The 12,329-nt window shown below is 30.4% G+C and overlaps 1 protein-coding gene across 1 annotated transcript; it reads left to right on the top strand.

Moving 5' to 3' along the window:
• The first annotated feature begins 811 nt into the window (after window positions 1-811).
• LOC130671792 (abl interactor 2) lies at window positions 812-4,920 on the top strand. Its single transcript, XM_057475873.1, has 4 exons — window positions 812-950; window positions 2,086-3,044; window positions 3,702-3,953; window positions 4,074-4,920. Exons 2-4 carry the CDS (start codon window positions 2,111-2,113, stop codon window positions 4,235-4,237), a joined length of 1,350 nt encoding a protein of 449 aa, XP_057331856.1. The 5' UTR covers window positions 812-950; window positions 2,086-2,110; the 3' UTR covers window positions 4,238-4,920.
• Window positions 4,921-12,329: the final 7,409 nt, after the last annotated feature.

Here is a 12,329-nt window from a genome sequence, read left to right as displayed (position 1 = left end):
TAACGTTCAATTTGAATGATCCTGAAGTTAGCAGACAATTAAAAATGTTTGAATTTTCTTTCAAAAAATCAACTACAAAAAAAAAAAACTAAAAAAATGCACATGTAGGAAATTGAAAAATCTATAGGTGCAATTTCTTTACTTTTTTTTTTTTTTCATAATTTATCGTTTTGAAAAGAATGAAAAAATTATTCAACGTCGGCTAACTTTAGAATCATTCATTTAAAAAAAAAAAATTATTTCAAAAAATTGCACCTATAGTTTTTTTAATTTTCTACATGTGTATATTTTCAATTTTTTTTGTAATTAAATTGTTGAAAAAAAAAATTCAAAAATTGTTAACTGATGGGCATGAATGTAGCAGACATCAGACAAATGTAAAATTAAAAATAAATAGAGTGAATAATTCAAAATAATATTTTTAAAAAATGTACTTATTAATTTCAAAACTTTTTAGATGCGCATTTTTAAAAAATTTTATTTTATCAATTATTTACTCTATTGATTAATAATTTTAAATTTATCTGATGTCTGCTATATTCACACTCATGTTAATTGTCTGCTAACTTCAGGATTATCATTGATTATCGATTATTATTATTATTATTATTATTAAATAATAATAATAAAATTTTGAATTTGTTGACAGTATAGAATTTTCCCCGCGAAATTCAAAAATCGTCAAGTGCTGCCGCGCATTTCATAAAATTTAAACTTTGAATCTATCGACGAATCCTCGAATTGCTTTATCTCGAAATCGAATGAACTCTACAGTAAATGTACAATATATACATAAAAACTTCTATAATATAGTATACTGTTCGATATATCTATATATAACATATATATATATATACTCAGTGGTGTTTTAAGTGATACAAGAGTAGAGTAGGTGTGACAATGTTTCAACTATAATTATAATTTATTACATATATTCACAAATACAATACGTAAGTAATAAATATATATTTATCTTACATTTTTCATTCCTAAATTATGACATTTAAATAATACTTTAGCTTACGAACATTAAATTAGAAATAATTTTTTTTATCAACAATCAGACTCCATCTTGTCTAATTTTTTGACGCCCGTATTTATAATAAATAAATTGTAAAAATATTTAATAACTAGTTTTATAAATATTTACTCATATAGAGCGGGTACATATTTTTTTACTCCAAAAAAAAGTTTCTTTTGGAGTAAAATAAAATTGAAAAAAAAAAAAAAAAGATCATTACATTTGAATTTTTGATAGAATTCCGAGTAAAACGAGTACTCACATCGATATAGTACGATTTTATGTGTGCACATTCCATTTATTCGTTAATTAAATTTTTTAACCTATTACATTTCTGTAAAAAAAAATTTGATATTCGAGAGCTTGATAAAATTACGAGTAAAATGAGTGCGCGCATCGATATGGTCCAATTTCATATACATTCCAGTCATTGGTTGATCGAGTTTTATTTTTTTTTTTATTGTTAATTTTACAACTTTTTGAAGTTGAATTTCAATTTTGTAATTAATTTGATATTTATCTACTATATCCAATTACGAGTAAAATGAGTACTCACATCGATATTTTAAAATCAAATTTCCATTTAGTCATTAAAATTTTTAATTAATACTCTCTATGAATTTTATAAAAAATGAATACTCTTTTCGAATTACTGATGAAATTCTCTTTCAAACGAATACCCACATCAATATATTTAAAAAAATATATTATTACATATTAAAGTTCGTTAATTAATCATTTATATACTCATATTTTATATCTTATATTTTTTACGCAAACATATTGATGTGGGTACTCATTTTACTCGTCGCCAAACTGTCTACCCTATCAACGTCTTCATTATTAAAAAAAAAATTTTTCATCTTTTTTGAATTTTCAAAAATTTCCAATTTTTTGATTTTTCCAAACCCTATGATGTGGGTACTCAAACTCCAGCAAATCATTACCCGAACTCAACCCCAGTAATAATTTTCCTCACACCTCATCTCATATCACCGAAGCTCAAAAATCACCACAGCTCTAGCTCATAATTCAAATTTTTAATGAATTATTAATTCTTACAGGGCTAAAAATAAAAAGTAAATAAAAATGGCTGAATTAGCGGCATTACTCCGTCAAGATATACCGGAGGGTCGTAGCAATTTAGCCGACAGTCACACAAATCTCGAGCGAGTCGCCGAGTACTGCGAAGCAAATTATTTTCAAGCTGAAAACAAGCGAATAGCATTAGAAGAAACTAAAAATTTTACTACTCAATCACTTGCCAGCGTTGCGTACCAGATCAATACTCTCGCGTACAATTTTCTCCAGCTGCTGGATCTTCAGACTTCCCAACTCAACGAAATGGAAAGTCAGATGAACCATATCGCCCAGACGGTGATGATACATAAAGAGAAAGTTGCTCGTCGTGAGATCGGAGTTCTTACTGCAAATAAAATGACAACAAGACAATACAAAATAATTGCACCCGCAAATCCGGAAAAACCAATAAAATATGTACGTAAAAGCATCGACTATACAACTTTGGATGAAATTGGTCATGGAGTGAGAAGCGGAGGTACTCCGAGAAGTAAACAGCGAGGTAGTAGTCAGGGAAGTGTTCAAAGTTTGGGTGGTACTTCAACAAATTCAGGAATCACTGCAGCGATGGTTGGTCCAGCTCCGACAACAAAACCTCCGACTCCGCCGCAAGTCGCGAGAACTGGAACGCTGAGCAAGGGATCAAGAGAATATAGAACTCCGCCAGCAGTTGCTCCGCCACAAGTACCAAGTCATTATGCGCCCAATTATCCTCTGGGACACCCGAGACGGGAACGAGGCCCTGGTTACAGTACTCTGCCTCTTCATGCTCACACCACTACGCTGGCTCACAATAATTCTAATCTCAATAATAGCGTTAATAGTGTACACTCTGCGCCTCCACAAGTCGGTACGGTACATCCGTTGCAGAGCCATCCGCAGATACCACCTCCTGCACCGCCTAGTGTCACTGGGTCTTATATACAGGAGGTTCATATGCCACGTAAGTTTAAGAGGGGAATAATTTTTTTGGTTTTGAGTTTGAGAGTGGGTAGAGGATGTTATTTCCGGTGGAATGAGTACCCACAACACGGGGTTTGGAGTTGGAAAAAAAAATTTGGAAATTTGGAAAAATATATTTTGGAAATTTTTTTTTTTTAAGCTAGTGATGTTTGTACTCATTCAAGAGGAATTTTTAAATTCTACTAAATAGAGTTGTTGGAAATTAATTTTTTTGAAAATTTAATTTTATTTAATTTTTGGAAACTCAAAATTTTTTAATTTTGATACCGTAAGTGTATAGCCAATAAATTTTCTTTTGAATTGAGTACCTACAAGCCTATATTTAAATTTTGAAAAAATTTTTCAAAATCCCATGATTGTAAAAAAAAAATTTTGAATTTTTTAGTTAAAATTAACGTCTAGAATCAAATTATTCTTCACACGAAAATTAGCAGTCTAATTTTTTTTCGTGTCAAAATTTTTTATTTTCAAATAATCCTCTGAAAGTAAAAAAAAAATCTAATTATCCAAAACTATCGTTGTGGGTACTCATTCTCCAGCAAATTCTCTACTCTCCACTGTCCCGTATCTCAAACCAAAAAAAAAACGACTTTATCACCACAAAAAAAAATAACCCTCGGCATTATCATAAATTTAGCACCACCGTCACCACTGGTCGTTGGCGGAGACCTAGGCGAATTTACAGGTCACCACACATTACCACACCGTCTCTCACACCAATTAAGCCGTGGTAGCGGTGCCAGTAGTCCTCCCTTGCCACCACCACCACCACCAGAACAAGAGGAGCACCCGCAGTTTGGACGTCCGCCCCAATCTAGCGCCATAATGCCAATCGTACCCGACGAAGATGATCTTCCTGGCTGGGTTCCCAAAAATTACATCGAGAAAGGTACTTATCACTCATCAACCCCTCCCCCACTCACCCCCTTCCTCTAACTCAGTTACCCTAAAAAAAAAATTTATTTATCACTCTAATTAAACTTTTTTTATTTTTTAAAAATTATCACAGTGGTAGCAATTTATGATTATTACGCCGATAAAGAAGATGAATTAAGCTTTCAAGAAAGTTGCGTTATTTATGTATTGAAGAAAAATGATGATGGATGGTGGGAAGGTGTCATGGATGGTATTACTGGACTATTTCCAGGCAATTATGTTGAACCTTGTGTTTAAGAATAAAAATAATAAATAAAAAAAAAAAAATTTACTTTTTTCTTGTCGATTTATATAAATTTAATATGATCCTGAAGTTAGCAGACTATTAATAATTTTTTGATTTTTTTTTTAACAGATCAATTACAAAGAAATAAAAAAAAAATATGCACATTGAGAAAATTTTAAAAACTACAGGTGAAATTATTTCAAATATTTTTTTTTTACAATTTATCGTTTAAAAAAAAATCTGAAAATTATTAGATGTCGGCTAACTTCAGTCGGCTAACTTCAGTCTCGGCTGACTTCAGTCTCATAATTTAATATCGATGGAATCTCATCAAATTTATTATACAAAAATATCAAAGATGCTGATGTTGCAAATAATTCAGCTAATGGTAAATTTTTTTTTTTTTGCTAAGTACGCAATTTTGATATATATGTATATCATTGTAATAAAAAAAAATTAATAATTGAGATAACAAATTATGAGCTTGTAGACTTTGCTAAAAAATATTTTAAAAAGTTAGTGCGTCTGTGTAATTTTACTATTTTTTTTTTAAATAATTATAAGCTGAAGTAAAAAAAATTGTAATTATTAATATTTAATATTTGTACCTTTTTTAGTGGAAGTATTTATAAAATATTTGAAAATATTTAATTCAACTTTTTGTAATTATTTAATAAAGTTGGAATAATTGAAATTTGAGTTTTTTTAATTATTTAAGATAAATGTTTTATTGATATTTTTTTATTTGTGGGATGATAGGTTTGGAAATTAGCTTTCGTACGTGGAGTCACAGTCCTCTGTTTCAAATGTATATTATACATTATTTTCATACATTTGTGTATACATGAGAGTGGTCGTTAAAAATTAAATTTTCTCAGACGCCCTATAAAAAGCTTTTTTTTAGTGAAGAAATACATGGGGAATTCGGTTTTTTCTTTTTAAGTAAAAAGAACACGTGCCTCAAGACGATCAAAGTTCATTTTTTATACAATCGCGTTTTTTTTTAAATATCTCATGAAATATGCAGATTTAAGGAAAAACTTATAGGAACAATTTTGTAGGAAATTAAATTCTTGACAAAAAAGGTCGAGTTCATTTTTTTATAGAATGTGTATTTACGAAGATATTTTTAAAAAACTTTTTTAGATCTTATCCATTGAGCATTTTAAGGATTATGAATGTTGAAATAGTATATTTCATTCAATGGGACACTTTTAATTTTTTTCAAAAAAATTCCCAAAATTCTATGTTGAAAAACAAAATTTTTGAACCATAACCGAAGATGGGCATCGAATAACGTCTAGTAAAAAAAATTAGTAGCAATTTTTATTCTGTGATTTTAATTTATTTTCTAAAATCTAAAATCATGTGATTTCTCCAAATAGTCTCAAAATATTATTTCAAAGTAATATCAGAGAAATACTTCCGATAATATCAAAGTAGATTTTAGAGTAATAAATCCGAATAATTCGATGTACAGTTGATACATTTAAATTTTAATTTAAAAAGATGCAATAAATCGCAAAAAAGTACTTTACTCATACATTTTCGTGTCAAATATTATATTTCCCAATGAGAATACTCAGAAAAAGTATTGTTATGTATTGTGAGACTATCTGAAAATATTATGTGATCTTAGAAGAAAAAGAAATCAAAATAACATTAAAAAAAAATGTTTTTTAATTTTTGTTACTAGAAGTTATACGATTCCCATCTTCGGTTATGGCTCAAAAATTTTGTTTTTCAACATAGAATATTGGGAATTTTTTTGAAAAAAATTAAATGTGTCCCATTGAACGAAAAAATAATTTTTTGACTAAAAATGGCTGAAAAAGCGTTACAAAATTTTTTGTTTCTGATTTTGAATTTTTTTTCGGAAAGAGCGTTAAAAATCCAGCAAAACGACCCCCCATGACGTGAGATTATCATAACTATAATCAAAGTTATATCCCTTTTAAGCAAAAATGATAACTCTGGAAGGGGTGGAGATAAAGAGCAAAAAATTTAGCTCAAGACTTCTTTCTACATGTATGAAAACATATTAAAAAATCAAAAAAATCGAAAAGGGTCACCGTCGCATTGTCGTCGAATTGAGATGGAATGACACATATATACAACCTCTTTCAAATATAGTCATGCGACTATTCATTCCACCGGAAATTCCATTCAGAATTCAAAAATACTGTCAATTAATCTCCCCTTACCCCCTAGCGCCCAAATCTCCTCTATCCCCAAAATCCGAGTCTTAATTATAAAATCAGTTCCTTTACATTTAAGTACGTCATCCATTAAACAATATCCCATTATCTATATTGATCTCTTCTGACTAATCTACATATATAATCATATATAATATACATGTATACATATATATCGTGTATAGTGGGTATTAAACACATGTACAGGTTGGTTTAATGTAAACGTTATCCTAATTTGACAGGATGCCTGCTGACATGAATTTATGTTACGCCGAGCATGTACTGCCCCTTTAGAATCTATACTATATAACATTCTATATATATTAAATACATATATGTAGAGGGATATTTACTTGATACCCGGATGTATATAAAGCACTCTAAATTGAGGGGCGTGTTACTATATTCAAATTGAGAAATATTGCCTTTCCAATAATAAATATAATATATATAATATATATGTATGTATATAGATATTTATTCTTCATTCGAAAAAAAATCAATTCATCATTTTATTTATGAAATAAAAATCTGAACCCTTTTCGATTCAAAAAATCTCTATTGTGAAAATAAATATAAAAAAGTTTATTTATTTTTTATGTGAGATTGTAATCTGTCGGCTTTAATCCGGTATATAAGCCCCAGTTGTATAACGGAAATTAAAAGCTTGATATGGGTATAAAATGGACATTTTCGGGTCCGCGGTGTTGAGATAACTCCGGCCGTTAGAGACCACAACAGTGTCGATAAAATTAATTTTTATTGTTATTAGGTCGGAAGATGTTTGGGGAGGTGAGGAGAAGAGAGAACAGGAGAGCTGGAGTTTCAAAGGAAAAAAAACACTAGGTGAGTACTTTTTTTTTTTTTATAAATCGTAGTGGTTGAGGTTCGAATCCGCGACCCATTGGATGTTTGGTAGCTGGATTATTTGTGATTTCGGGAATTGGGTTGATGAAAAGTGCATATCGGTTTTTTTTTGGATTGTAGAAGAAATTTTATGAGAAATGAGTACCCACATGACATATTTATATAGAAGCACATATATCACATTTATGAAAAAATATACCAAAAGAAGGGTTGATAATTGTTGAAATATAGGCTTGTAGGTATTCATTCAAAAGAGAATTCAAAATTCTACAGAGCAGTCATATAGAAAATTCACCCTGTCCATCCTGCCCCGAGTAAAAAATTCAAACTCAAAATTAACAAAATTTCTTTTCACTATTCTCTTAATATGTTGTCTTTATCAAAAGAATTTCATGAAAAAGTTTTTAAAAAATCATTTTTTCAGATGATTGCTTTGACCCCATTGTTAAAATTGTTATTTAATAACTAATAAAATCCATAAAAAGCACGACTATTTCAATTTTCATCATCTTCAATTTTGAGCTTCACACAGCAAACGATATTGAATTTCCTTCGTTGGCTTTCAAGTAGCGAAGCTTCTTACGCTTCTCACAACAAACACAAATACACTTACCTACACTTTTACCCACGCACACACATTGTCTTTATCTATCTTGTATTGCACACTATAGCCAGTAGTATAAAGTACGAGCTGGTATACAAGGAAAACAAAAGCAAGCACGTAGACATCAGCTAGAGCTTTTGAGGAGCTTCAATACGTTCTACACTTTACAGACTATACTCTACTGAAAATAAGATTCTATATATCCATACATATATACATATACATTGACAGAATGTATAGTAGTATTCTATTAAACTGTATAGCCAGGATCACGTACAAAGTGAATGAACACAGACAAGGAATCATTGGAAAGGTGTTTCAATTCCTAAATCCACATTGTACTTATTTTTATTGTATATTTATTTTTTTCCCCTATTTTTACACGTCAACTAAAAGCGTTAAACAAGTAACGGGAAGACATTCGAATCAATTGATGCTTCGGGTATCAAGTGATGAATTTAATGGTAATGGTAATAGAAGAGCTTGATGATAAATTTTATAAATATACAGATACAGAGAAAAAAAAATTTATTTACTTCCTTCACTTTGAATAGATTTACGAGTCTCTTTCAGTAATGTTTGGCCCTTCGAGCCACTAGAGTTGTCAGAAAACCAACGCGATCATCAAACAAACAAAATTATTTATCAAATTTAGATTATCAATCCTCAAAGTCATAATTCCACGCCCAAATAATTGACCCCCTCCTCCCATACCCTGTCACTTTCATAACCCCTGTCAAAAAATTAAAAACGAAATACTCTTCATTTTACATAATACACTAATGGAAAAAATTAAAGGATCGAAAAAAAAATCCAAATTTTTGGGCGATTTTCAACAAGCCCTAACTTTGAGAAAAATGGTCGTACAAGAAATAAAAAAAAAGGAAATTGTAGCTTCAAGTGCCTACTTTTTGGATTAGAACTTCAAAATTTTTTAGCGTCAGCGGTTTTGGAGTAACCTTAGAAAAACCAGCGACAAAAAAATTTTCAAATTTTTCAAATTTTTTTTTTGGTCTCCGGGCGTGAAAAAAAATTTTTTTGCTTAACCACTATAAGGATCGGATACCTTCATTATACACCTTTAATTTCTTTTTTTATGGACCTTGATACGTCCACTTCTCGCCGAGATGTCGGTCTTCAAATGGAAAAGGATCCTTTTGTCTTTGATTATCGATATCTCAGAAACCAATGATTGCACAGAAAGTCAATGGTGGGTTTTTAAAACTTTAATAAATTCCCTTCAACGATTAGCCATTGCTTTTTCGAAAAAAAAATTTTTCCTATCGTCACATGAATTTAAAAATGCAACAAAAAAAGGTCTTTTTGTGGTTTTTTGGAAAATCAAGCGCTGAAACGAAAATATTGTGGAAATCGATAATGTTAACTGTGAATTTTACAGTTCAATATGTCCACAAAAACCTTACAAAGAGCCAGATCAATCCAACCAGCCGTTTTTTTGTTTCGCTCAAAAAAAAAAATTTTTCGAAAAAATTTTTTTTTGGAATAACTTAAGGAAATTTACAAATCCAACACCCAATCATTTCTAACACGTTTACGTCGCTGCATTCCGTGATTGTACTGATCTCTCGGTCATTAACTTCAAAAAAAATTTTTTTTTCTTGAAATTTTTGTTTTGAAAAAAAACTTTTTTCTTTTTTGGAAATTTAAGCACTGTCTGCAATAAAATTGTAGACGAAGCTCCGAAAAAATTTTTTTTCTATGTTGTTAAAGATTATGAGCTTTTCAGAGCAAAAAATGTGATCCTTCAATTTTTTCAAAAATTTGATCGAGCGAAACAAAAAAACGGCTGGTTGGATTGTTTCGGCTCTTTGTTTTTTTTCGATCCTTTAATTTTTTCCATTATTGTAGCATTGGAATATTTTACAGCCTGTTAATTTTACATTTGTTACGCCCACTTTCGTTAACTTTAAATAAATCTCCCAGTTTGTTTCAATAACTTTTGGACCTTCGAACCACTCGAGTTATGCCAGAAAACCGACTCGTGCATCATACAAAAAAAAATTATTTATCAAATCTAGATCATCAGTCCTCAGAGTCATAATTCAATGCCCTACTTTAACCCCCCCCCCTACCCTGTCACTTTTACAACTCCTGTCAAGCAATCAAAAACTAAATCTTCATCATTTTACAAAATAGAGTTGGAATATTTTACATCCGTCAATTTTACATACGTGACATTCACTGCTTTTAACTTTAAATAAATTTCCTAGTTTCCTTCAATAACTTTTGGTCCTTCGCGCCACTAGTTTTATGTCAGAAAACCGACTTACAGTCATCGAACAAAGAAATTTTTCATGAAATCTCGATCATTAGTCCTCAGAGTTACCATTACACGTTTTACTTTTAACTCCCAGTCCGTCACTTTTATTTCCACTTTTGACAATCCTCATCCCCAAAATAAAAAACAAAACCTTGGACACTTGATAGCCATTTTTTTTCTTTTTTCTTAATAATTAGTCATGTCACGCTACATACTCACAGACATTATTAATAGTTTACTCACCTATAAATCTTAAAAATCCATTATTTTTCATGACATAAAATACACTCTCCATCACGCGTTTAATAAACTCCGAAAGTTATAAAATCGCTTTTGTAGATAAAAAAAAAAAAAAAAAAAAAAAAAAGACAAAGGATTCTGTCAGTTTTTTCTAATCATCACACTTACTTTTATGTAAAAAAGTGTCAAATACTCTAATTGAATTAAAAAGACGGAAATAATCTTGAAGATCTTTCGTAATCGTAAGCTGGAGGATTTGTAGAATAGATCACTCTTTTTTTTCCTTTTTAACGTGGATCCTTTATCAGAGAAGGGGACTGAAAAGGAAATAGTGCAATTCTCTCTGAAGGAGGATTAATAGCCAGATCATGAAGATGATAAATCAGAATGCTCGGCTGGTGCGCAGCCAAACGTTTCCGACATGTTCCAATCAATCGACTCAGCTGTTTGAGGAACTAAACGGGCTAAAGTTCAAGCAAGAGAATAAAGAAGAGAGAAAGAAAAAAAAGGGAATTCAGGAAACCGGAGGGTGTAAAAGCACGATACGAAGTGAGTTTATGGCTGCTAAGATTTTTGCATCCGGAAATTTCTTCTTTTAAGATTTAAATCTTGAGAATTTTTTTTAAAGATCTCTAATATAATGTCAGGATTTTCATATTTGTCCCCATACAACTATTATCAGTTACTTTTAAAAGTTTTATTAAATTATTAATAGAAAAATTTGACTCATTTTTTCAGAACTAAAATTACGTTTTAAAATTTTAGTTTTTCGAAAATTGTTTTCGTCATTTTGCAGACGATGTAATGAATTTTGCACAGATATGGTCGTCTTGATACTTATTTTACAAGAAATTTCGCGTACTCTCTAAATTTGAATCAGTGAAAAATCCACTGGTTCATTCAGTGAGTAAAAAAATCAGTGAGATTCAAAGTTGTGCACTGGTAAACCAGTAAGTATTGGGTTCACTGATTCAATCGAGTGCGAAATTTAAGTACCTCGAGTGTCCGTCGTCAACAGCGACCTATGATTAGTTATACCGGTTATACCAAGTTATTCATAACCTGATGTTTGTTTGTTAATGACAATTGAATTAATTAATAGATTTTAAGCCAAATTGTGACCCTATTATTGCATTTTCTATTTTACATAAATTATATTATGTTTTTAATTTAAGCTATCCTCCAAGCCTCGATAATTTTTATAATTTGATCGACCGTTATATTTGTAAAATTTCGAAGGAAGCTCGAAGTGCAGTTTCCTTCTTCTACATTACTTTGAATAATTTTAATACAGTTGATGTAGTAGAAGTTGAATGAAGTGAATTCGCGTAAATATGTTTTTAATTTATTTATTTTGGGTAAATAATCATGCCCTATATGTATAAGTTGGGTTATGATGAAAATTATATCAGCTCACTGTTGAATCAGTGAAACTCACTGGTGAATCAGTGGGAATTCTCACTGTTAAATCAGTGACTACGTCCACCATTCAAATTCACTGAGTTTACCAGTGAAGTTCACTGAGTAACCAGTGAAGTTCACTGAGTAACCAGTGAAGTTCACTGAGTAACCAGTGGGATTAAATGGCCGCCAAGACCACTGCTCGGATCAGTGAGTTTTACTAGTAAACCAGTGAGGTTTCGCCGGCAAACCAGTGGAATTCCACTGATTCAAATTAAGAGAGTACTATAAAATGACACTATTACTTTTGCTATGACAATCAAAATTTTCAATTTTGATTTCTAGAGTAAAAAAAAAATTTTTTTTTAATTTTAAAATAAAATGAATACTGTGTAGTTGTAGACATTTAAGTGCCCTTTCAAATGAGTACCTACAACATACATTTAAAATTAAAAAAAATCCTTTTTGCCATATATATCAAAGTTTCGAAATTTATATTAATCATTCATAAG

The sequence above is a fragment of the Microplitis mediator genome, chromosome 1, assembly GCF_029852145.1.
Source record: "Microplitis mediator isolate UGA2020A chromosome 1, iyMicMedi2.1, whole genome shotgun sequence".
Classification (NCBI taxonomy): domain Eukaryota; kingdom Metazoa; phylum Arthropoda; class Insecta; order Hymenoptera; family Braconidae; genus Microplitis; species Microplitis mediator.
Note: the sequence above shows the minus strand (reverse complement) of the source record. Positions and strands in the feature narration are given on the sequence as shown.

Bases quoted from the DNA above. Each gene is read 5' to 3' on its own strand.
- LOC130671792 (XM_057475873.1), top strand. From the start codon at position 2,111: ATGGCTGAATTAGCGGCATTACTCCGTCAAGATATACCGGAGGGTCGT. The intron at 3,045-3,701 runs GTAAGTTTAAGA...TCATAAATTTAG, and splicing joins ACAGGAGGTTCATATGCCAC to CACCACCGTCACCACTGGTC. The intron at 3,954-4,073 runs GTACTTATCACT...AAATTATCACAG, and splicing joins CAAAAATTACATCGAGAAAG to TGGTAGCAATTTATGATTAT.